Raw genomic sequence first — 24152 nt, forward strand, 5'->3', positions numbered from 1 at the left:
AAAGTAAAACACTATTAAATAATTAGTTATATAAAAGCCTTTTAAATAATATCTTTGTCTAGATAAGCTCTAAACGCAGCATTCTATATATCTTCTCCTATGTAAAGTTCTGCGCAGTCTTATAGCTCTTAGAGTTTAATAGCACCTGCTTATTATACAAAAGAAAGAGTACCCTTTACTAAAACTTAGTAGTTAGATTTTAAGTGCTTTTAAAAGTTTATAATAACTTTTAAAGTGTAGTTATAATTATAGAAATTGCAGTATTAAAGAAGCCAGCTGTTTTGTTTAGTAGGTTTATTAGACATTAGTAGTTATACAAAGTTTCTAATGTTACTACCCTTATTGTTAGGCACTAGAGTTAAGCTTAATTTATAGGATTCTATTATACAAGACTTTTAAAGTTGTTTTATTAATAGGGAAGCAAATTTTTAGCTAAGACTATAAATTAATTTAAGGATCTAATCCAGATTCAGGATAGCGTGGATTCGGATCGATCCACGAATCGGATCGATCTATCGCCAGCACTGACTGGGATCAGAGGTTGAAGAAGAAGAGCCAGAATTTGCGCATCTTGTTGCATTGGAGAGCTTCTTTCGCCAATCTGTTCCGTTTCAATCATTGTTAAACGACTTTTGTAAGCTACTACTTCCATATCGACTCAGACGTATTATGTCTTCTCTATCGAGAAACCAGGCTTGGATCTCGAGATCTCAGAATAATTCACTGGTCAATTTGATGAAAGCCGCGGTAGAGGACTTTACCAACTTGGGATGGGACTGGTGGCCTTTAGCGGCCAGAATGCGTCGACTCCGAGGCGAAGAAGCCCGGCTCTTTTGGAGATGTGTAAGCTAAATTCTTGGACCTCGGGCTACGAGCTAACATAGTCAGACCTGTGGGGCCCTCATGTGGTTTGAGATGTCTGAGAGCGAAGCCGATATCGTCTCCCAGATTATCCTCTTTTTAGACGAAACGCCTCAGATTCCTTCACGCTGCCGGGCGTGGAGCAGCAAGGCCTTCAGAACTGTTTGAAAAGGCTTTTCTGGTCGGCTGTACCAACATCGAGTGCCAGTCAGAAATATACTCCTGCTGGGGCGTCGACCTCGGCGTCTTCGACCGGCGCCACATTACAGTCTGCTGCTAGCCGCTTGCCTCCCTTTCCCAATACTCAACTACCTCCAAATGTAAGCGGCGTTGGCTCCAGTCCGTCTCCAACTCCGGCTGCTACCGCCCAGCAAGCACCCTCGATGTTTCGCTTCTGGGTTTTGCTAGGGGTCGAAGGTTCACGCCACTCCGTCCGAATCAATCACATTGCCATCGATCATAATACAAACGACGGTAGCTTCTATCGTTCGCTGAAGGAATGCTATAGGAGAAGTAGAGGACCAATGTGTTATTGGCTTTCGATGTGGAGGCTACACTATTGCAATGTGGTGAAGGTTAGCCAGCGAAGCTCCGATTTCCCTCAAGATCATCCACTGATATCTCTTCAAGTTCAAGCGGGTTGCACCCCGATGGGTCATCACAGAACGTAAAGACTTGCCAACGAGTCTGGAGTACAAATACGCACCACGACCTCCACACGCCGAAAATCCTCCCATACCCCAACACGAATTTGATATGCATCTTCATGCATGCGTCCAGCCATGCATCTGGTCTAGGTTCCATGACTGTATGCCGGAACTCAACACCACTATTGTCCTGGAAAGTATACCCAAGAAAGTCAGTCAATTCGACGTCGACTCCGACCAGGTGGTAGATGCTTATGCATGGGGACTTGAGGCAAAGTACGCTGTATCTGCCATGTATGTGGCTATCTACCATCTCATTATATTTGCGTTCCCTTTTGGGTTCTGGGCATGGTGGCTGCATGGGCATCCCAACGATCTCCAAGGAGCTTCCGTTCCCGCCACCATCGCCCTTGGGCTCCTCTCTCTCTTTTGGAGCACCAACGGTATTCTGACTGAGGGACGTCACGCCCGCTAATGTCAGTTCTCGAGGTATTCTCCAATTTCTGGAGACGGGGAAAGGGGGTCAGCATCCTAAGGTAGTCGCAACACCTGCCCACTGGAACTCAGCGTTGTGGCCGGGTTTGAAACTCGACTGCTCTTTGCCATAAGTAGTTGAAGCAGGATCGTATTGGTAACATTGAGGAATCTCCTGCAATGCTTACTTCAGAACAAATCGCTACCTGTCAAGTACTACTCCTCGCCTTTGTGGTGGACGATAAAGCTGCCGGCGATGCTTAGTACCGCAAATCTTGTCGCACGTGTCTCACGCGATACTATTCACTCATTAGGACTAGATCCTTTCTTGTACAGTATATAGTCAGCGCAGAGCTCTCTCTCGCTCATTAGACCTTACAATACACTGGTACAATTCACCTTGTTTGGATCTCAATACCTTGTCGACTCGCTTACCTTATGACCCCTTCTCAGCTCATGCAAGAAATCCGGCTCAAGACATATTTGTGACCAGAGCTTCTTTAGAGAAGGCGACGAGAGCGATAGTTTCGCGCTTCTTTTGCCAAACTCTTTAAGTGTGTCTGACACTCTACTATCAGCTCAGCCGAAATCTGTCTCATGCTAGACTCTGTAGTATGCGGTATCTGCATTTCACTTCTTTGGGTGACCGGTGAACACAGATGACAAGCGAAGCATGCGGGTGGCATGATGCGGTATCCTCACATCGTGGCGGTGGCGGGGTTTCCTTGGCTCACTTCCTGAGAACGCCTCATCGGGCTCGGAGTGCCATGCCTTTAACTTACAGTCTAGATCAGGTGTATTAAGTTCCAGGGAAGTTTCGCTTCTAATTGTACCGGGAATTGCAAAAGACAATTTTAGGTAGCTTTTGAGGAACACTACCCAGGCGCGCTGGATACAAATTAACAAAAGCTACTTCGTACCGAGTATGAGTTTTCGTTGGCGTGCTGGGACACTTCGAGCAGAGCTACGGCGGACTGTTAGCTGGTAAAGGGAAAAAACTAATTGCTAATTGCTTAGAAGCAGTTTAAATATAAAACACTATAGTATTTTACTAGGCAAAACATACTATAACGCATTTATATAATGTTTTTTAGAGATCTAAAAAGTAAAAGGTTATTTTATGTAACTATATTATAACTACTTTTTATAGCAACTGCCTTTACTACAGGGTTGTACAACAATTGTAGATCCTTACTGCTACTACTACTCTTCTACATCTACAACTACTATAGTAGTAGCAGCAATAACAACAGCAACAATAGCAACAACAGCAGTAACAGTAATAATAGTAATAGCAGCAGCAATAATAATAATAATAATAATAATAATAATAATAATAATAATAATAATAATAATAATAATAATAATAATAATAATAATAATAATAATATAAGCATTAAGCTTATAGTATTTTAATTAATTTTATTATATAAAGCTAAGACATAAAATAAGGCTTGTATTTTTTATAATGCTACTATTACTATAACTAACTAAGCTAGCACTAATATTAATTCTGTTCTACATATAGAACAGCAGCAGCTAGCTCTACTAGCTTATAGTCTATAGGCCTATGTATTACTAGCCCTTTGAAAGCAGAATGTAAAGTTTATATATAGTAGTATATTCTCTTATTAAATAGCTTTATATAGGCCTTTATATATTAACACTATTTTTATATAATTATATAAAAAGGTAGTAGACAACCTGTGCAGCACATGCTATAGCGCTGTCTTAGGCTTATAACTGTTCCTAGAGTGCTGCTGCGCTAAGGGGCACTTTAGTAAAGCATATAGTAATTATAAATAGCGTAACTATACTAGTTACTACTTTGTAAAAAAAAAAAAAGTAATAATATGCTAGCTAGTAAACTTTATATTTAGGCTATAACTTAAAGATTAGTAGTGCTAGTAATAGTTTATAGTAGTAGCTTATTTTTATTAAAAATAAACTTACTAAAGCTTTAGCTTAAAGTATGTATAATATTTTATTTAAAAGTAGTAAAGCGCTTTAGCTATAAAAGTTATTTATAGCACTTGACTATATAAAGATGTTTATAGCACTTAGTTAAAGCTTATACTTTTATGTAGTAACTAGAATAAGTAGTTATTAAATAGTAAAACTAAACTAAACTAGTATATAAAAAAAAATAAAAAAAATAATTATATAAAACTTACTACTGTTTAATACTATAAAGCTAATAAGGCACTTAAGAATTAACGTTAAATAGCTAAAATAGAGCTTATTTATAATTATATAAAAGCTTAATTTTTACTTAACTTTCTTTTTTTTTTCTAACTTTTTTTTCCCCTTAACTTTAGTCTACTTAGTAAAAAGTTTATATACAAAGATTTTATTCTAAGTTACTATAGTTACCTTATATACTAAGTATAAAGTTTTACTTTAGTTGCTTTTTTAAAGTATTTACTTTTTAGTAAGTTTTTAATTATATAATAATTCTTAGCACGTTTTAAAAGATATGTAATATAGTTTTTACTAATATTTATAATAAAATATAACGTACTTCACGGGCGAGTTGCTTACACACCTGATGTAAGGACGGGGCTCCGCACCACTCCGCCAATACAACCAAAAGGTACAAATAATCAACCAAGGTTGATTTTCGGGTGCAGAATAGTATATATACCCGTCGCATGTAAGCACCAAATGTAAGGCCGAGATGGTGCTTACATGCGACGGGTATATATACTATTCTGCACCCGAAAATCAACGTTGGTTGATTATTCGTACCTTTTGGTTGTATTGGCGGAGTGGTGCGGAGCCCCGTCCTTACACCTGAGTCGCTTACTTTTGCTAAGACCCCACTAAACTACCCTTCCTACACTAATGCATTCCCCACAACACTACTTAGACGCGCTAAAAGAATGTTAGATACAGCTTACGCTCTAAGCTTTTAAATAACGTGTTTTATCAGTAAGCTGCGGACATCAGTAAGCTGCGCACCCCACCAAACCGCGCGAAACCGCGTCCACACCTTTAACTATGGCTTGACAACCACAAGCTCAATCTCTAGCAAAAGAAGGCAGACTTTAGCTTGCTCTTGTCTTAATTAAGTCTAACCCTTGTCTATCAATTCGTGCAGCTGCTGCAGCCTATGACGTACCAGAATCCACCCTCCGAACGCGCCTCCGTGGTATCCTCCTAAAACGCGAGACAATCTCGGTCAACCGCAAGCTATCGCCTATCGAAGAGCAGTTGCTTGTCTCCTGGATCCTAGATCTTAACTGACGCGGCTTTCCACCCTATATTATTGACGTGCGTTGAATGGCGAACGTTCTGCTTCAAGCTCGTCGCCAAGATCCTCCACTAACGCCTGTAGGCAAGTGCTGGGTATCGCGCTTTGTTAACAGCCAGGCAGAGCTTCAGACAAAGTGGGACAGGAAGATACACTCCCAGCGCGCTCTCTGTCAGGATCCAGTCAAGTTTAGAGCCTGGTTCAAGCTAGTAGAGGACACGCGTCAGACGTACGGGATACTAGACGAGGATACCTACAATTTTGATGAGACAGGATTTATGATAGGGGTCGCTAGCACGTCTAAGGTTGTTACTAGCTCTGAGACTGTTGGTTAAGCAGTTACTGTACAGCCTAGCAATCGCGACTGGGTCACCACAATCAAGTGTATCAACGCGTCTGGCTGGTCGCTCCCACCGCTCATTATCTTGCATGGAAAGCTCCACCAAGCTAGCTGGTATTGTGATATCCCCGGCGACTGGACGCTCGCAGTGAGCGATAACGGCTGGACGACTGACCACCTTAGCCTAGCCTGGCTTAAGCACTTTGACAAGCAGACGAGGACGCGTACAGCAGGAATCTATCGCCTGCTTATAGTAGATGGCCACAGCAGCCATGCGACGCCTGAGTTTGATCAGTACTGTACAGAGAACAAGATTATTAGTCTCTGTATGCCAGCTCACAGCTCCCATCTCCTACAGCCTCTAGATGTTGGCTGTTTTGCGCCTCTCAAGCGAGCGTACGGACACCAGGTGTTAGAGCTCGCTCGCAATTAGATCTTCTATGTTGACAAGCAAGACTTTCTTAGAATCTATAAGCATATTAGGCCTATAGTATTCACAAAGCAGACAATTAAGAGCGGCTTTCAAGCAGCAGGTTTAGTCCCACACTGTCCTAATCACGTCTTGTCGTCGCTTACTGTCGTCCGTACACCGTCTCCACCAGCGCAAGAAGCTAACAGTGAGACGCGCTGGACTGCAGAGACGCCTCATACAGTCGCTCAGCTGCAGCAGCAGGCTCAACTAATCCATAACCGCCTTAGTTGTCAATCGCAGAGCCCTACTAGCCAGGCAATAGCTCAGCTTGTTAAAGGATGTTAGATGGCGATGCACTCAGCGACAATCCTTACAGAGGAGAACACCAAGCTGCGTCAGGCTAACCATTGCCGAGAGCAGAAGAAGCAACAGCGACGGCAGTATATTGCTACAGGAGGGACTCTCACAGGCCAGGAAGGTCAGAGGCTGGCTGCAGAGGCTGATAGGTTGGTTGAGGTGGATGCGCAGGCTCAGGCATCGCGGGCATATCAACGAGCACCACCAACCTGCTCAAGGTGCCATGTACAAGGCTATAAAAGGAATCAATGTAGAAGCAATTAGGAATATTTTATATATATACTTATATAGGTTTAATTCAGTTGCTGTTCAGTTATCCGTCAAAGAGGCGCGCGCGGTTTGGTGGGGTGCGCAGCTTACTGATGTCCGCAGCTTACTGATAAAACACGTTAAGACATAAAACTCTTAAAGAAATGTGCTGTAGCTATGTATAAAGTTTTATAAAAGATAATAAATAACTATAGCGCTAGACAACCTTTACAAGCTAATTCTACAGCTAAATTATAAAGGCTAGGCAATAAAAAGGAGCAGGTGATTGTTAAGACTATACTTAAGCTATATGCGCAAGGAATTTCCCCTTAGATAGCATTTATAGCTAATATAGCTAATTCTTTACGCGCTAAGCATAATCTAGGCTATGTTTATATAAACTAGCCTAGTACATTTATAAAGCGTTATTTAGAGCTTAAAGTAAAGTTTTAAGCGCAGGTATAGTTAAAAGATATTTAGCTAATTATAAACCCTGTCTTGCTAAAGTTGTACGTGTTATTATTCTAGATGCTATACTTAGCTTTAATATTCTCTATAAGGCTAAACCTGCCCTAAATTACCCTAGGACTTTTATAGAGAGCTCTCTTATAGTTATACTTATGCTTAAATGTTACTTTAAGCTCTAAATAACACTTTATAAACATACTAGGCTAGTTTATGTAAACATAGCCTAGATTACGCTTAGCGCGCAAAGAATTAGCTATATTAGCTATAAATGCTATCTAAAGAGAAATTCCTTACGCATATAGCTTAAGTATAGTCTTAATAATTACCTACTTCTTTTTATTACCTAGCCTCTGTAATTTAGCTGTAGAATTAGCTTATAAAAGTTATCTAGTGCTATAGTTATTTATTGTCTTTTATAAGACCCTGCACATAGCTACAGCACATTTTTTTAAGAGTTTTATGTTTTATTTAAAAGCTTAGAGCGTAAGCTGTATCTAACATTCTTTTAGCGCGTCTAAGTAGTGTTGTGGGGAATGCATTAGTGTAGAAAGGGTGGTTTAGTAGGGTCTTGGCAAAAGTAAGCGACTCAGGTGTGTGAGCAACTCGCCCGTGAAGTACGTTAGTTTAAAATAGCTTTTAGTAAGTAAAAAATTAAATTATATAAGCTTTTTAAAAAAGCTATTTTTAATAAACTTAGTATAGCTTATAAAAAGTGTGTTTTAAAGCTATATTTAGGTCTAATCTACTATGTATTAGATATTAGCTAATATATAAAAGAGTATTATATATAGCTGTTTAATACTATTAATTTACTTACACTTATTAATTACTTTATATTATACTGTGAGAGCACTGTGAAGCAGGAAGCATGAAGCGCAGAAGGGGGTACAGGATAGTATTAATAGACGAATCCTTGAGGAGACTCAGGGGTTCGTGAGAGGATATATATATGTGCTGGGGCACGTGACAGGACGTCATGTGCCCAAGGCTAGGCTAAGGGCTCTCTAGGAAGAGTCTAAGGCATGTCTAAGTTAACTGTGACATGGCCCCCCTCCTTCTGCAAGTTGTCCTTAATCCTGCGATTAGATAGGTAGGATATTATAGTAACTTAGACTAGCCCTAGGCAGACCTGCAGTAGGGACTGTACAGGCTACACCTAGGTAGTACTTACTACTAGTAACTAAACTCTAGAAAATCTTAGTAAAAAAAAGCTATATCTAGAGAAGTATAACTAAGTAATTTAAAACATTATTACCACCGCTGTAGCTACTAATATAGAGCGTTCTTGTCTTATTAAGTTAATCATAATAGGCCTATAAAGGCTAAGTAAAGTAGATAGTTTATAATTAAAAGGCCTACTTCTATAAAAGTAACTTAAGATTATAACTGTTAAATAGGCTCTGTTAGCTAGCTGCTTATAGTATAAGCACTTAAGTAGCAAGAGTAAGAGTGGTGTACAGTGTGCACAGCGTACAAAGTAGGTAGGGTGGGGGCAACATGTTTCTAGTTCTGTATTGCTCTGTCTTTTCCTCTGTACAGAGGAAAAAAGAAATATTTAGATGTTTGCGCACAAAGGTTCACGCACAAGCATTATGTAATATAGCTACATAATCCTTCTTTTACGTAATAACTATTTAGACTGTAACACTGTTACTATGTATAAACACTAGCAACTTTCTGTTTTTGCCTAAGAAGTTGCCTTCTGTACTAGTTACCTCTCTTCTGTTTATGCAGGTCTATCTAAATATATTTTGCCTATACTTTACCTTATTTATTAGAACTTGCCCTAGTTATGCTTTATAAATAGCTTTATAAATAATATAAAGTGTTTAAGCTATTATTATTTAGCTTTATACACTTGTTCTATAAATGTCTAGTAGTATATAGGCTGTTTTTATGCAGGATTCTATAACAGGATAGTGTAAGATCTTTGTGTAGAAAGGTGTGTAAAGAGGTGTATATAGTAAGGTTTTCTCTTCTTTTTTTTACCTTTTCTTTTTTAGCCTTAACTTTATAAACCCTACTATATAATTCTCTAGCTCTTTTCTATTCTTATATAGTGCTAATAGTAACAGGTTCTCCTGTATATACACATACACACACACACAATGTCTCTCTAGCCCTCCTTCTCCTCTAACACTGTTAGCGCAGGGGTCTTTAATGTCCTTATGCGGCCTAATAGCCTAGAGCGCATCTGTGTTACTCTTTTAACTAGTTCTACTACTAATTAGCAGTTTATACAGCGTCTTTATATAAATATATAAATCTTTTAACTTTTTTACTTCTTTTTTATACTAAAAGCTAATATAAATAGGCTAAAAAGTAGCATAACGTACCTAACACTTTGGCCAGCCACACAGGTTGGCTAGCCACTTTTGCTAAGCCCCCACCACACTCTACCTATCTACATAATGCCTTAACACCAACACTAGATTAAATCTTCTAAAAAACATTAAATATAGCTTACTCTTTAGGCTTTTAAATAAGACTTAAAACTCTTCTTATAACACGCTGCAGCTATCTATAATGTCTTTTACATAACACTAAGTAATTAACGCGCTAGACAGCCTTTAGAAGCAGAATGCTAGCCTAAATTAAAGAATCTAACTAAGCTTAAAAAAAAGTAGTTATTAAGTATATACTTAAGCTTATTACACATAGATTTCCCTCTAGGCTTACAGCTATAGCTAATATAGCTAATTTCTTGCGCACAGAGCGTAATCTAGGCTAGGTTAGCTTAAACTAGCCTAGTATATAAGTTAAGCACTACTCTAAGTTTATAATAAAGTTTAATTATAAGTATAATTATAAAAAAGCACTTTATAAGAATCTAGAGGTTATCTAGAGCTAGTTTTACCTAGTAGCTAACATAAAAGCTAAGTACAGTATTTAGAATAAAAATATGTATAACTTTAATAAGTTAAGCTTTATAAGAAGCTAAATATTAACTAAAGTAGTTATTATAGCTTTTAAAAAATAAAGATAGCTAAAGGGAATATAGTAAAGTAATAAAAAGTAGACAACAGTTATCTAGAGTATTAATATAATAAAGTAGGCTATTCTACTTTTTATTATTTTTAAGGGCTGCTATTACTTTTTTACTTAGTATAAAAAGAAAAATTTACTTTAGAACTAGGTTATTATAGCCTTTAAAAACAGCTAGATAATAAATAAGCTTAGGCTATAGTAGTTAAAGCACTTTAATAAGCATATAAAAAAAGGGTTATAAGTGCTTATTAGCTTTTTATTATTATTAGCTATAAAAGCTATAACTTACTTAATTTTTAGTAGTACTATAAAAAGAATAAAATTATTACTATTTATATGCCTTTACACTTATTACACCTTTTACAGCCTTTTAATGTAAGTTGTTTTACCTCTTTAAAAAAGGTGTATAATCACTAAGCTAAAGATTTTATATGTAACTAAATTACTTATATTATAAAACTTAAGTTCCTACTATGCCTTATATATGCTTATAATATATTAATTACTTCTAGTAATATCTAAAAAGAGTTTTAAAGCGCTAGTTTAGTTCTATTTAACCTAAAATAAGTTAAAATAGCCCTTAACATCTAGTTATATACTTTATTACTACTACTACTTATTAATAAGAAGCTCTAGTAGTTATAAACTCTAAGTAATACTTTTAAATTTAAGTTATAATTAATGCTTATAAAGGTAAAAATTTAGAGGCATGTAAATAGCTTACTAATATCTATAGTAAAAGCCTTTAAAAAGGTCTTAAAGAGGGCAGTAATTATTACGCATAAGCTAGTGTTAGTGCAAAAAAAGATTATAAAGCTTTAAGTAGTAAATAAGGCTGCCACATAATATAAATTACATAAAAGAAAGCAGATTTAGGTAAAAAAAACTTTAATAGTTAAGAATAAAGCTTATTTAACTACTTTAAAGAAGTTTAGAGCGTGTAGTAATAGGAAGAAGCTAAAGACGCAAGTGTGCGCTAAAAAAGGTAAGCTAAGTTAAAGGTAATATAAGCAGTGCAATTAGACTAGGCATAACTTGCGTATGTGTAAAAAAGGAGTAGAAGTAGACTTTAAATAATATCTTATGTTGTATTACTTTATACAAGACTAAAGTGGGCTGTTTTGCGCTAGAATAGGGTGGTTTTAGTAGGGGCTTGGCAAAAGTGGCCGGCCATCCTGTGTGGCCGGCCAACCTGTTAGGTACGTTATAACAACTTTACTATTATATAATATTAATGTTATCCTACCTACTAGCACTAGCCTGCAGCTGTAGGCGGCTAAGGTTGTGTAGTGTAAAGAGTACTTCTATGTAGTCTTAGTCTAAAGTTATAGTTAAGTCTTAGTAACTCTATGTCTTTATTATTATAGTAGTACTACTAGTGCCTTTCTCTTTATTAAGTGTTATGTGCTAGCTAGCTTTTAGGCTAATGCCTACGCCTTATACGTATAGTAGAGCTGTGGCCTACACTATAACTACTACACGTGAGGGGTGGTGTGTTCTAGAGAGGGAACTAGTAGTTTTTCTTTTTCTATATACTAGCTAAATAAAATGCCTTTCTTATATGTTCTTCTCTTCTAATCTTATATAAAAGTAAAAAAAATAAGTGTGTGTAATAAAAAAAGAAATAAAAAAATAGGCCTTATATAGAGGTGTTGTTAGTCTAGTTAGTCTAAGGCATCTTTGCGCATAAGATCTAGCTAGTCTACAGATGCTTCTATTTAGACAGAGAGGCAGTTAGTTAAGACTAATAATTAAAGAGCCTAATTTAGTGTTTTCTTTATATATGCATTTATAAAGTTATTTTTACTATTAATCTATTTAATCTTTATAATCTTTTTTTATATAATTTGCAGAGTAACGTAATGTTAATTATAAGTTATTTTTAACTAGTAGTGCCTAGCTTAATAAGGTAATTATATAAAAACTTTAAATCTATGTAGATTACTACTAAGATTAGTAGCAGTTTAAGTATTTATATAATCTGCTGTAGAGTTGTACTAAAAGTAATTACATTATTAGACTTTTTAACTATTCTATATAGTTTACTAGTAAGACCACTCCTAGTTACTCTTTTATACTTAGTAGAATTCTAGTATATAATGTTGCCTAGTATTTTAAAGTAGTTACTTTACTTTATATAGTTCTTATTACTTAGTATAATTAAAAATCCTAGCTATAAGCTAAGGTTCTTATTATTAGTAAATAATTTATTTATAAAAATAAATAGCTTTATGCAGTTTAGTTATAGTAGCATAAAGTTAAGTCTTTTACTGCTATTATCTATCTACTACTAAATGCATATATTAAGGGCTTTAATGTTTTTATGTAAAGAATCTATAGTTTAGGCAGTAACTAAGAGATTAAATGCTACTTTTAGTTAACACACTAAAGTAATATATGCTTCTCTAGCCCTTTATATAACATACTGTTATGCAGCATTTTTTGCTATAGCATTAATTATATAGAGGTTCTTTGCTTAACTTTTTTAAATAAGAGTAACTTTATGTTACATAAGCTAGATCTTCTCTTTATTAAATGTAATAAGCTAGTTTTTTAGATAGTATAGTCTTGCCTTTTATATAAAGGTGTTAGATATGCGCACCTACTGTCAAGACAGGAGGAACGCTTGACGAAAGCTGCTACATAGTACGAGCAATAAGCTCGAACAGCATGTTGCAGCAAATTGCAGCATTTTGCAGCAAATTGCAGCAAATTACAGCAAATTACAGCATTTTGCAGCATGTTGCAGCAGTTTGCAGCAAATTGCAGCAAATTGCAGCATTTTACAAGCTGGTCGCGCATAGGGCAAGTGCGCGAGGGACTCGGATCGGCAAAACAAAAAGCCGAGCAACACAAGTAGAGCAGAAAAAGGATTAATAAATCAATACAATCAATCATCAACCTATACATTATATCTAAACCCATCATTCATCTTAGGAAGCCTAGAAACAGTGCTTTGATCTAACAAAAGGTTTGCTTTTTTACAGTTTATTCTCTTCTCTCTATGCAAAGTTTTTTATTATAATACTTAAAGTATTATCTATCTATAAGCTAGTTATACTAAAAGTGTGCTTTCCTTTATCTATAATTAAAAAGTAGAAGTTGTATAAAAAAATGTGCATATGTAGCTTTTTTTATAGTAGTTATAATATGTTTTAAACTAATATAGGCCTAATTCTGTAGCTCTATATAAAAGTTGTATAACCTAGAAGATTATATTTAGTAGAAAGCTTTAGCGTATCTCTTTTAGTAGCTTTATGTATAGCGTGCGCAGAAGCTTATCTATTAATTAGATATATGCTTATGTAATATTACATAGTTTAAAATGCATTTTATACATAGCTCTAAGGCTTACTCTTATAGCTAGAAGTAGTCTCTAGCTTATTCTCTAAATAGTTAGTAATTAAGTAAAGATTTTTTTTTATCTAAGTAGCAAGTAAACACTAGGCAGGATTTCTTATATAGTTAAGTTATTTTACCTTTTACTTTTTATATAAAGTAAAAGTTAAAAATCTAACTTTTATACTTTATTAAGTTATATGCTATAACTTTAAAAGTGCTATTAGTAATTAATGTGTTTATCTTTATATAGTCTAATTTTTTAAAGAGTTTTCTAGGTGTAGTAATTACACTGTTTATATAAAGCTTAATAAATAAAGCCTAATTTTTTTTTCTAGGTTAGAAATACCTTATCTAGACTTTATATAAGTTTTCTTTACCTTTTACTTTTTTTAGTATCCTTGTCTTTCCTTTGCACTAGTGCAACATTGCTGTCCTAAGAGGCTTAGTTTATAGTAGGCTCTAGTTCTGCCTTTATAATATTTTTATAAAGTTATTCTTGTTTTCTCTTTTATAATAGATTTTTTTTATATAAAGGTTAGTTTATCTAGGTTTTTTGTTATAGGTAGGTTGTCTTTCTTTTTTTCTTTATAGTATAGTTTAACCTGCGTACATTAAAGCTTTAGTAGGCTATTCTCCCTTTTAATAATAACATCTCTCTCTTTAATGCTCTTCATTTTATATAGGCTAGACTAGTCTTTCTTGTTCCTCTATGCTATAATCTTTAAGCTAAAGAGAAAGTTAAAAACTTTATACATTTTAAAGCTATTATAAGTGTTAATTATATAATTAATGTTTACTTTTATAGAGTTTTTTTAAAGTTTTTTTATTACTTTTTACATAGCGCTTACTTATGTAATAATATCTAGTAATAGTAAAAAGTCTAGGTTAATTCTTAGGTATGCTCTAAAGACTAGCAGTGTGGGTACTAGACTGTGCAGACTAGCAGTATTATTTAGAGCTTTAACTGCTATCTGCCGAATAGCTTTATCCTCTGTACAGTTACCTAGCTTAGTCTTTAGGATGTTAAATACTTATTAGAGAGGTGTATGCACGTGTTTCACTTTTCTAACTGCCTAATATGCTTTTATAGGCATCTACTTATAAGTAGCTTTAACAATCTTTGCATAAGCTTAAAAATCCTTTAAGGTATAATTTATACTAGAGTTATACATAATGTAGTCTAAGGGTCTCTAATAGATGTTAATCTAGCACTTACATAGTGCGTTCTAGGTATCTTGTGTAGACATAGATGTTAGAAATGTAGCAGCCTAAAATAATATGTCTACATTAATAATATATAAAACATTCTTATTAGTAATCTATGTAGCATTAATAATAACTTTATAGTTAAAGTAGATGTTATTTTTAATTATAAACTTAAATTTTTATAGTGCCTAGTTATATAATTAGTAAAAGTAGCAGAACTTTTTAATCTCTTCTAACATAGTAGCATTCATGTTATAGCTAGCGCTAGTTAGCATCTTCTAAAGTTTCTTTATATAGAGGTGTCTAAACTAGTAGTAGAGGCAGTAAAGTTTTAATTTAGTAAAAAAGAACATAGATTCTTCTTTACTAATATTAAAAAAAATATGTCTTTATTTGTCTGTACGCAGCAGCAGCGTCACAGCCTGGATACAAGCGATCGCGCAGGAGCAGGACCACGTATCTATGTCACATAATGCTTGTGCGCGAACCTCTGTGCGCAAACATCTAAATATCCCTCTTTTCCTCTATATAAAGGAAAAATAAGAGTAATAGAACTAAAAACATATTGCTCTTACTTTACCTACTTTATACACTATGCACACTATACACTACTCTTACTTTTACTACTTAAGCGCTTATACTATAAGCAGCTAGCTGCTAGAGCCTATTTAACACTAATTAGTAGTTAATTTAATTAACTATAAATTAGTAAAAGTAATAATAAAGTAGTTACACTTTATAAAGTACTTTATTTTATTACTTATTTTTTAGAAAAAGTAATAATAAAGCACTTAGACCTTATAAAGTACTTTATTTAGTTACCTATTTTTTAAGATAGCAGATTAATCCTTTACATTATATAGTAAGCTCTACTACTGTATAAAGTAAAGAGAAGATAGTGTAAGACGCACACTAAAGCTATTAAGGCTGCACAACTTAGCAGCTAGACAATAGTAGTACCTGCGCAATCTACTAGAAAAGTAATTAACTATACTATTATAATAAAATCTTACTAGCAACTAACAACTTTATATAATAATAAGAAAAATAAGAAATAATTTCTATTATATAAATAACTTATAAAGGATATAAAAATATTAAAGGTAACACTATAAAATAAAACTAGCCTAGAGTACTAAAATAATAAGATTAACATGTTAAAAGCTTTAATAAGCTTATAAACTTAATTATATATAAGTTACATAATTACTAATTTATACATAATAACTTAAAAGGGCGCTACTTTTTTTAAGTTTATATATAAAAGATTTTAAAAAATAGATACTATAAAACTTCTTAGCACTTAGCTACATGTTTAAAAAGAAGCTTATATAAGTGCTAAAAAATAAAGAAATTACACTATAGCTAAGTAATAAAAGTACCTAAGCCTAAAAGCTGCATAATATAGCATAAAATAAAGTAATTACACTTAAAAAGCTTTATATGCAACTTTTATTACTATATAAGGCTTTACATAAAAGTAGACTAAACATAATGCTGCTAATAACACTAAATATGCTAGTATTACCTACTTTTACACCTTAGCTAGCACTACACTAATTACTGTACAAATAATACATCCCACTCTACCTAACGCTTGCTCCACACCCTTAATTATACGCACTACTGCCTATAGTAGTGTATGCACTACTAATACTACTTGTATAATCTATACTACATTATAACTTATATAAACTTCTACTTTAAAAAAAAACTGCTAAAGAAAAACTCTTAGTAAATAAAATTATATAATTTTAAAAAGTATAAAAAAATAATAACTATATAAGTTAACTATATAATATTTTTATAAATAAAATAAGAATTTTTAATAATTTATGTTAATAGCTAGATATTTAGAAAACTTAGTACACAGAAATTTTTTTAGATATCTTAAAAAGTTATGTAAATATGTACTATATGCACAACATAGGCTCTAGATATAACTAGAAGCATTTATATAACACTTTAAGTAGTTACTTTAACACTAATATAAACTATAGCTAGTACTAGATAGACTAGATAATAATAACTTTTATATAATACTACTAAAAAAACTTTAATAAGAGTTTATATAAAGTTTTTAAAATAATAATTAATAAGCTTATGCTTATATAAAGGGCACTAAAAATAAAATTTTAAGAAAATGTTTTACTACATACTACTATTATATAAGCTTAATAAAAATAACTAGAACTAGAACATACTATGTTTACTATTAAGCCCTTATATAAAGCTCTATTTAGTAACTTATAAGCATTACTCTAAGTTACTATAGACTAAAGGGTAAACTAATACCTCTAGAAACTGCCTAATACATACTACATAGACTGCTAATACAACTTTGCATAATAAAAGGGAAGCTTCCCTCTGCACAGAAGAGGACAATGTAGAAGATCTTTATCTAGGTTTAGGCTACAATCTAGAGACAACTGCACGCAGACAAAGAAGTGCTTTATTTACTATAAAAAAGATATTAGTTATTAAACTACTCTTATAACAACTATATATAAGTAAAAAACGAGTATATTACTTTATATAAAATTTTCTATAATAAGACCTTATTATATAAAGCTATTACCTTATACATCTAAGACTTTAAAGGTTACTTTAAAAAAGAAAATAATTTATAACGTACTTTATAGGCAAGTTGCTTACACACCTAAGTTGCTTACTTTTACTAAGACCCTACTACACTACTCTTTCTACACTAATGCATTTCTAATAACACTACTTAAACATATTAAAAAAATGTTAGATGCAGCTTATGCTCTAGGCTTTTAAATAAGACATAACACTTTCTAACTAACGCGCTGCAGCTATCTATAAAGTCTTTTAAAAGATAATAAGCAACTAATGTGCTAAATAACCTTTCTAAGCTAATTATATAGCTAACTTATAGAAGCTAGATAATAACAAAAAGTAAGTAATTATTTAGCACATACTTAAGCTAGATGCGCAAGGATTTCCCCCCTAGTTAGTAGCTATAGCTAATATAGCTAATTCTTTGCGCGCTAAGCATAATATAAGCTATATTAGTATAAACTAGCTTAATATGTTTGTCACAGTATCCTCCCCGGATCCCAGACATAACTGTATTAGACGCGTACTAGAGTATTATTAGTGCACGTCTAACATAAACACAACACAACACAGACATAAACTTAAGCATAAACTGCCTTAACACTAACTAAACCTAAAATAGGCTTAATTTATACCTAAAGCGCTTAGACTTTTAAGCTAAGTATTTAATTACTAATTTTCTTTTAAACTTTTCTATTCCTTACATAATGTCTTATACCTACTATAATACCTTACATAGTAATTAAACTAGACTTTTGTAAAGCTCTATAACCTTACTTGTGCATAATTATAACATTACATTATGTTAAAACTTTAGCTAAGAATAGCCTTTAAATCTAATTTAATAAGCTTAGTACTTGCACAACTTTAAGCTATTAAAGTAAGCTAAGAAGCCTTTTAAAAAGCACTTACTTTATAAAAAAGCTGCTATGTTATAAGCTTTAAAGCTTTTTAAAAGGACTTTAAAAAATAGCTTTATATTATTAAGTAGTTTATTTCTGCCTTAACTCTTGTTATAGTAGTAGAAACTAAGAACTTACTAGCCTTAAAGCTTACTTAGAAGTCTAGAGATAGCTTAACTTTTTTCTACCTAACACTACCTATAACTTATAACTTTTTTAACTTAGTAATAAAATCTAACTAACTCTTTAATCCCCTACTGTTTAATAAAAAATAAAAAGACCTACTTTTCTTCCTACATAAGCTTTAATATAAACTTAAAGGAAACATAGACTAATTCCTCTCTAAATGCTTTTAGTTACTATATGCCTACTCTTAACTTAACTGTAACATAATAGCCTTAATTAACTTACTAATAAATAAAGATATTATTAACTTAGATTAATTTATAGTGTTTCTATAAGTAACTTATAGAGACTTAAATAAAAAGTTAATAGCTCTAAGTTACTTAAACACTTTATAATAAAAAAAAAAAAGCTTTACTTTACACTTTACTAAGTTTTGCTAACTTGCATCTAATATAGGCCTAAATAAAATAGGTCTAATTGCAGCCTTATATAACTCCCTCTTAACTAAACTGCAACGCGCTATAGTAGAAAAACCCCTCTTAAACAACTTTAATATGTATGCAAACCTAATTACTACTTATAATAATAACATAAGGTTCCTCCCTATACAAGCCCTAATACGCCCCTAAACTAGCGTAGTTATAAATAAGAACTTTAATGTAATAAAAATTAATTTAAATTATGCTCTAGTTAGTTTTAAAAAGTGTAAAGATTATAAAAAAAAAAGTTAATACTTTAAGTGCAGTAAGTATAGTTATATTTTTTAAAACTACTTTATTTCTCTTTTTTAAGTCTGCGCAAGTAGTGCTGCTAGCATTTATTAAAAATTTTTACTATTCTAATTTTATTTTTATAAGAGCTTTAACTTATATTTAAGCCTTAATCTCTCTTGCTACTCTTAACGTAGCCGCAGCTATAGTAGTAGGAGCCTGTAAAAAGGCTTGTTCTAGGGCTAAGTTACCTTTTAGGACTAATTTAACACTAGATCTTTGCTAACTTATAGGCTAAGTCTCTTACTAATAACTAAAAGTACTAAGTTAATATTTTTATATGTTTATAATAAAAAACTATATTAGCTTTAATATAAGCTTTTATTAACTTAAGAGTAAATAGTATAGGTTACATTAATAGAGAACTAGCGTGTAAACTAAATCTTTAATTAACACTGCTTACCTAAATAATTTACTTAACTAGATTTAATAAAAAATAACTTAAAAAAAGTTCTATTTTTTATACTATAACTATTATAATTACCTACTAACACTATAAGGAGCAGATTAAGCTCTATGTAATAAACATAGAATGTTATAACCTAATTCTAGGACAACTATAGCTGTATTAGCATAAGGTTGCTTTTAATTACTAAGAGTAAGTTTTAAACTTTAACTTTTTTTAATGCTAAGATATATGCTTATGCTTACACCTAAATAACACCTAAATAGCATTTAATATAGAAGGTTTTTAGACCTACTTCTTAATAACCTAGAGAAGAACTACTTAAGTAAGGCTAATAAGCTAGGCTTTTTACTAAAATAAGCTATATAAAATAATTTAATAACTGCTTAAACTTAAAAAAAAGGAAGCCTTTTAAGAACCTTTACTTACTTAATTTAAACCTAAACTAGGACTTAAACAGCAGATAGACATCTGCTATATAAAACCTACTTTATTTATAACTCTAGCTTAATAACTAGATTACAAAATCTACGCAGTTATAATTTCTAATATAAACTAAGCTTTAGCTTTCTAAAAACACACTAACTTAAAAATAATAGTCCTTTAAGACTACTATAACCTGTTGCATGTTTTTTTTAAAATAAGTCTAATAAGCTTTTAATATAATGTCTGTATAATTACTAGATAACTTTTAAGCCTAGTAAACAACCTAGTTATAGGCTACTATATAAAATGTTGCTAAACAAATTAAAAGTGCTCTAAAAATACCTTAATAAGAACCTAAAAAAGAGTTTATTTAAGCTAGCTTCTTACTAGTAGTGTTACTTATACTATTTATAAAGAAACCTAGGGGTAGGCTTTAATTCTATGTTAACTACTAAGGACTAAACACTGTTACTATTAAAAACTAATACTTAATTTCTGTTTTACAGGAAACCCTAAGCTAACTAAGTAAAGTAAAGTATTTTATAAAGTTAGATATTATTGCTGCCTTTAATAAGCTAAGAATAGCAAAGGGTAATAAGTAGCTAACAGCGTTTTAGACCTAATATAGACTATTTAAGTACTTAGTAATGCTCTTTAGCTTAGCTAACGCGCCTAGTACTTTTTAACATTTTATAAATAACTTGCTCTAACCCTACCTAGACATGTTCTGCACTATGTATATTAATAATATTCTAATCTACAGTAATAGCCTTTTAGAGCATAAACAGCATGTACACTTAGTGCTAAAAGCTATAGAAGAAGCAGGTCTATAACTTAACATAGACAAATGTAAGTTCTACTAATTAAAAGTTATGTATTTAGAATATGTAATCTCTATAGATAGCATCTAAATAGACCCTATTAAGGTTTAAACTATGCTAGATTAGCAATACTTAAAAGACATAAAAGACATTTAAGCTTTTATAAGATTTACTAACTTTTACTAATAATTTATTAATAACTTTTTATAGCTAGTAAGCCCTATAATTACACTTACTAAGAAAAAGGTTTAATTTAACTTTAACTTAAATTACTAATAGTTTTTTAACTAGCTAAAGAAAGCCTTTACTAAAGCCCTAATACTCTACTACTTTAACTCTAAACTACTAATACTTATAGAAGCTAATGCCTTAGACTATGTAGTAGTAGGAGTTCTCTTCTAGACTAAGCTAGACAGGACTATTAAGCCTATTACATACTTCTTAAAAAGAATAAGTTCTGCAAAAGGTAATTATAAAATTTATAATAAGAAATTACTTACTATAGTACACTACTTTAAATAATAGTAACCTAAACTAGAAAGTGCAGCGCATCTAATATAGGTCCTATTTAACTATAAGAACTTATAGTACTTTGTAACTATAAAATAACTTAGCTACTAATAAGCTTATTAGTCTAAATACTTATTTTGTTTTAATTTTAAGATTACTTATTATCCTAGTTAAAATAAAGGGAAACTAGATGCTTTTATAAAGTAATTCTAAGACGTCCTTGCTTAGAAAAAAGTGTAAAAGGCTTAACACTAAACTTTACTTTAACTTAAGCTATTTTTAGACCTTAACTTAAACAAAACAGATTAGATAATTAATTAAATTATTACTAATAAGTATTTAAATAATAAATTTATCTAAGAAACTTTAGACCTACTCTAAAATAGCACTAGTTAGTTAAAGAAAGTAATACTAGCTAACTATAAAAACTAAAATAGTAAGCTATATTACTGTAACTAACTTATAATCTTTAATTCTAATAAACTAAGAATTAAACTACTCTAAATTATACACAACTTGCCTATTAGAGGACACTTAGGCAGAGGAAAGACTCTTAACCTACTACAGAGAGAGTACTACTAGCCCTGCATGTTCTATACTGTACGCTAATACATATTATGTTGCTATACTTACTGTAAAGTAAAGGCCTTTTAAGAAAGGTATAATAGCCTACTTAAACTACTTCTAATCTCTAAATAAGCTTAGAAAGACATATTAATTAATTTTATTATAGACCTACTCTTATTTAAAAGGTATATAAATATTATAGTAGTTGTTAATTACTTAACTAAGTATTAACACTTAATACTATGTTCCTCTATAACTGCCCCTAATATAGCCTAGTTATTCTACTAATATGTATAAGTTTACTATAGCCTGCCTAACATAATTATATTAAATAGAGGTACATAGTTTGTCTTAGCCTTCTAGGACAAACTCTGTAAACAGCTTTAAATTGTCTTTTATCTATCTACAGCTTTTTACCTAGAGACTAACAGCTAGACTAAGAATGTAAACACTGTAATAAAATAAGTCTTATAAGTGTACATAAACTACTAGTAGGACAACTAGGTAAAATAGTTAGCTATAGCATAGTTTAAAGCTAATAACATAACATCTAAATTAATGTAAGTATCTCTGTTTTTAGTAAACTATAGATACTACCCCTAAATAAGATTTAAACTACTTATAAATACCTCCTAACTAACTTATTAATTTATATAAGTAATAGATGTAAATAAACTTATTAATAAAATCTAAAATATATCTAAATATGTTTATAAAAAGCTTACATAGGCTTAAGCTTTTTAACAAGAGTACATAAACTAATCTTAAACCCTTGCCCCTGCGTATGCAGCTGGCAAGAAGGTCTAGCTAGACACTAGAAATATCTAAATAAACTAATAATTAAAGAAACTTAATTAAAAAAACCTTAGCCCCTTTATAGTAGCTTATATAGTCTTATTACATGCTTACTAATTAATCCTACCTAACAGCATAAAGATACACCCTATGTTCTATGTATTATTGCTGCGCTAAGTAGCCTTTAAATCTAACTATCTACCTAGACAGCTAAACCTGCTACTTAAACTTATTATTATAAATAATAAACTAGAATATGTTGTAGAAGATGTTAAATAGATTTAGTTTAATAAAAAGAAACATATTTATAAATACTTTATAAAATAGACTAGATATAACAAACTGTTGTAGGAACCTGCAAAAGCCCTATAAAAGAACTCTACAGTAACCTAATTCTACACTTAATACCTATCTAAACTAAACTTATACTCTAATAAAGACAACCTAATACTAAAACTACTAATGTAAAGGATTCTCTTCTTAATAAGGGGGGGGGTACTGTTACAGTATCCTCTCTAGATCCTAGACATAACTGTATTAGACGTGTACTAGAGTATTATTAGTGCACGTCTAATATAAATATAACACAACATAGACATAAACTTAAGCATAAACTGCTTTAACACTAACTAAACTTAAAACAGGCTTAATTTATACTTAAAGTGCTTAGACTTTTAAGCTAAGTATTTAATTACTAATTTTTTTCTAAACCTTTCTGTTCCTTACACAACGTCTTGTACCTACTATAATACCTCACGTAGTAATTAAACTAGACCTCTGTGAAGCTCTATAACCTTACTCGTGCACAATCGTGACAATGTTTATTAAGTGTTACCTGAAGCTTAAAGTAAAGTTTAAGTGTAAGTATAACTATAAAAGAGCTTTTTATAAAGATCCTGCAGTAATTTAAAGCTAGTTTAACCTTATAAAAAATATTAAAGCTAAGTAACGTACCTAACGGGTTAGCCGGCCACACGGGTTGGCCGGCCACTTTTGCTAAGCCCCTACTAAACTCTACCTATCTACATAATGCCTTAACAACAACACTAGATTAAATCTTCTAAAGAACGTTAGATACAGCTTGCTCTTTAGGCTCTTAAATAAGACTTAAAACTCTCCTTGCAACGCGCTGCAGCTATCTATAATGTCTCTTACACAACACTAAGTAATTAACGCGCTAGGCAGCCTTTACAAGCAGAATGCTAGCCTAAATTAAGGAATCTAACTAAGCTTAAGAAGAAGGTAGTTGTTAAGTACATACTTAAGCTTATTACGCACAGATTTCCCCCTAAGCTTGCAGCTATAGCTAATATAGCTAATTCCTTGCCCGCAGAGTGTAATCTAGGCCAGGTTAGCTTAAACTAGACTAGTATGTAGGTTAAGTACTGCCCTAAGTTTATAATAAAGTTTAATTATAAGTATAATTATAAGAGAGCGCTCTGTAAGGATCTAGAGGTTATCTAGACCTAGTTTTGCCTAGTAGCTAACATAAAAGCTAAGTACAGTATCTAGGATAAAGACAGGTATAACTTTAATAAGTTAGGCTTTATAATAGGCTAGATATTAACTAGAGCAGTTGTTACAGCTTTAGAGAGACAAAGACAGCTAAAGGCAATATAGTAAGGTAATAGGGAGTAGATAATAGTTATCTA

General features: G+C 32.1%; 1 protein-coding gene across 1 annotated transcript; it reads left to right on the forward strand.

Moving 5' to 3' along the window:
* Nucleotides 1–669: 669 nt before the first annotated feature.
* BDR25DRAFT_347630 (uncharacterized protein) lies at nucleotides 670–2150 on the forward strand (the record flags this gene model as incomplete). Its single annotated transcript, XM_033694290.1, has 4 exons — nucleotides 670–747; nucleotides 791–843; nucleotides 965–1436; nucleotides 1492–2150. The coding sequence occupies 4 exons, from the start codon at nucleotides 670–672 to the stop codon at nucleotides 1981–1983; spliced, it is 1095 nt and encodes a 364-aa protein (XP_033539564.1). The 3' UTR covers nucleotides 1984–2150.
* Between the last annotated feature and the right edge of the window lie 22002 nt (nucleotides 2151–24152).

Source organism: Lindgomyces ingoldianus, assembly GCF_010093535.1.
Source record: "Lindgomyces ingoldianus strain ATCC 200398 unplaced genomic scaffold BDR25scaffold_73, whole genome shotgun sequence".
Classification (NCBI taxonomy): domain Eukaryota; kingdom Fungi; phylum Ascomycota; class Dothideomycetes; order Pleosporales; family Lindgomycetaceae; genus Lindgomyces; species Lindgomyces ingoldianus.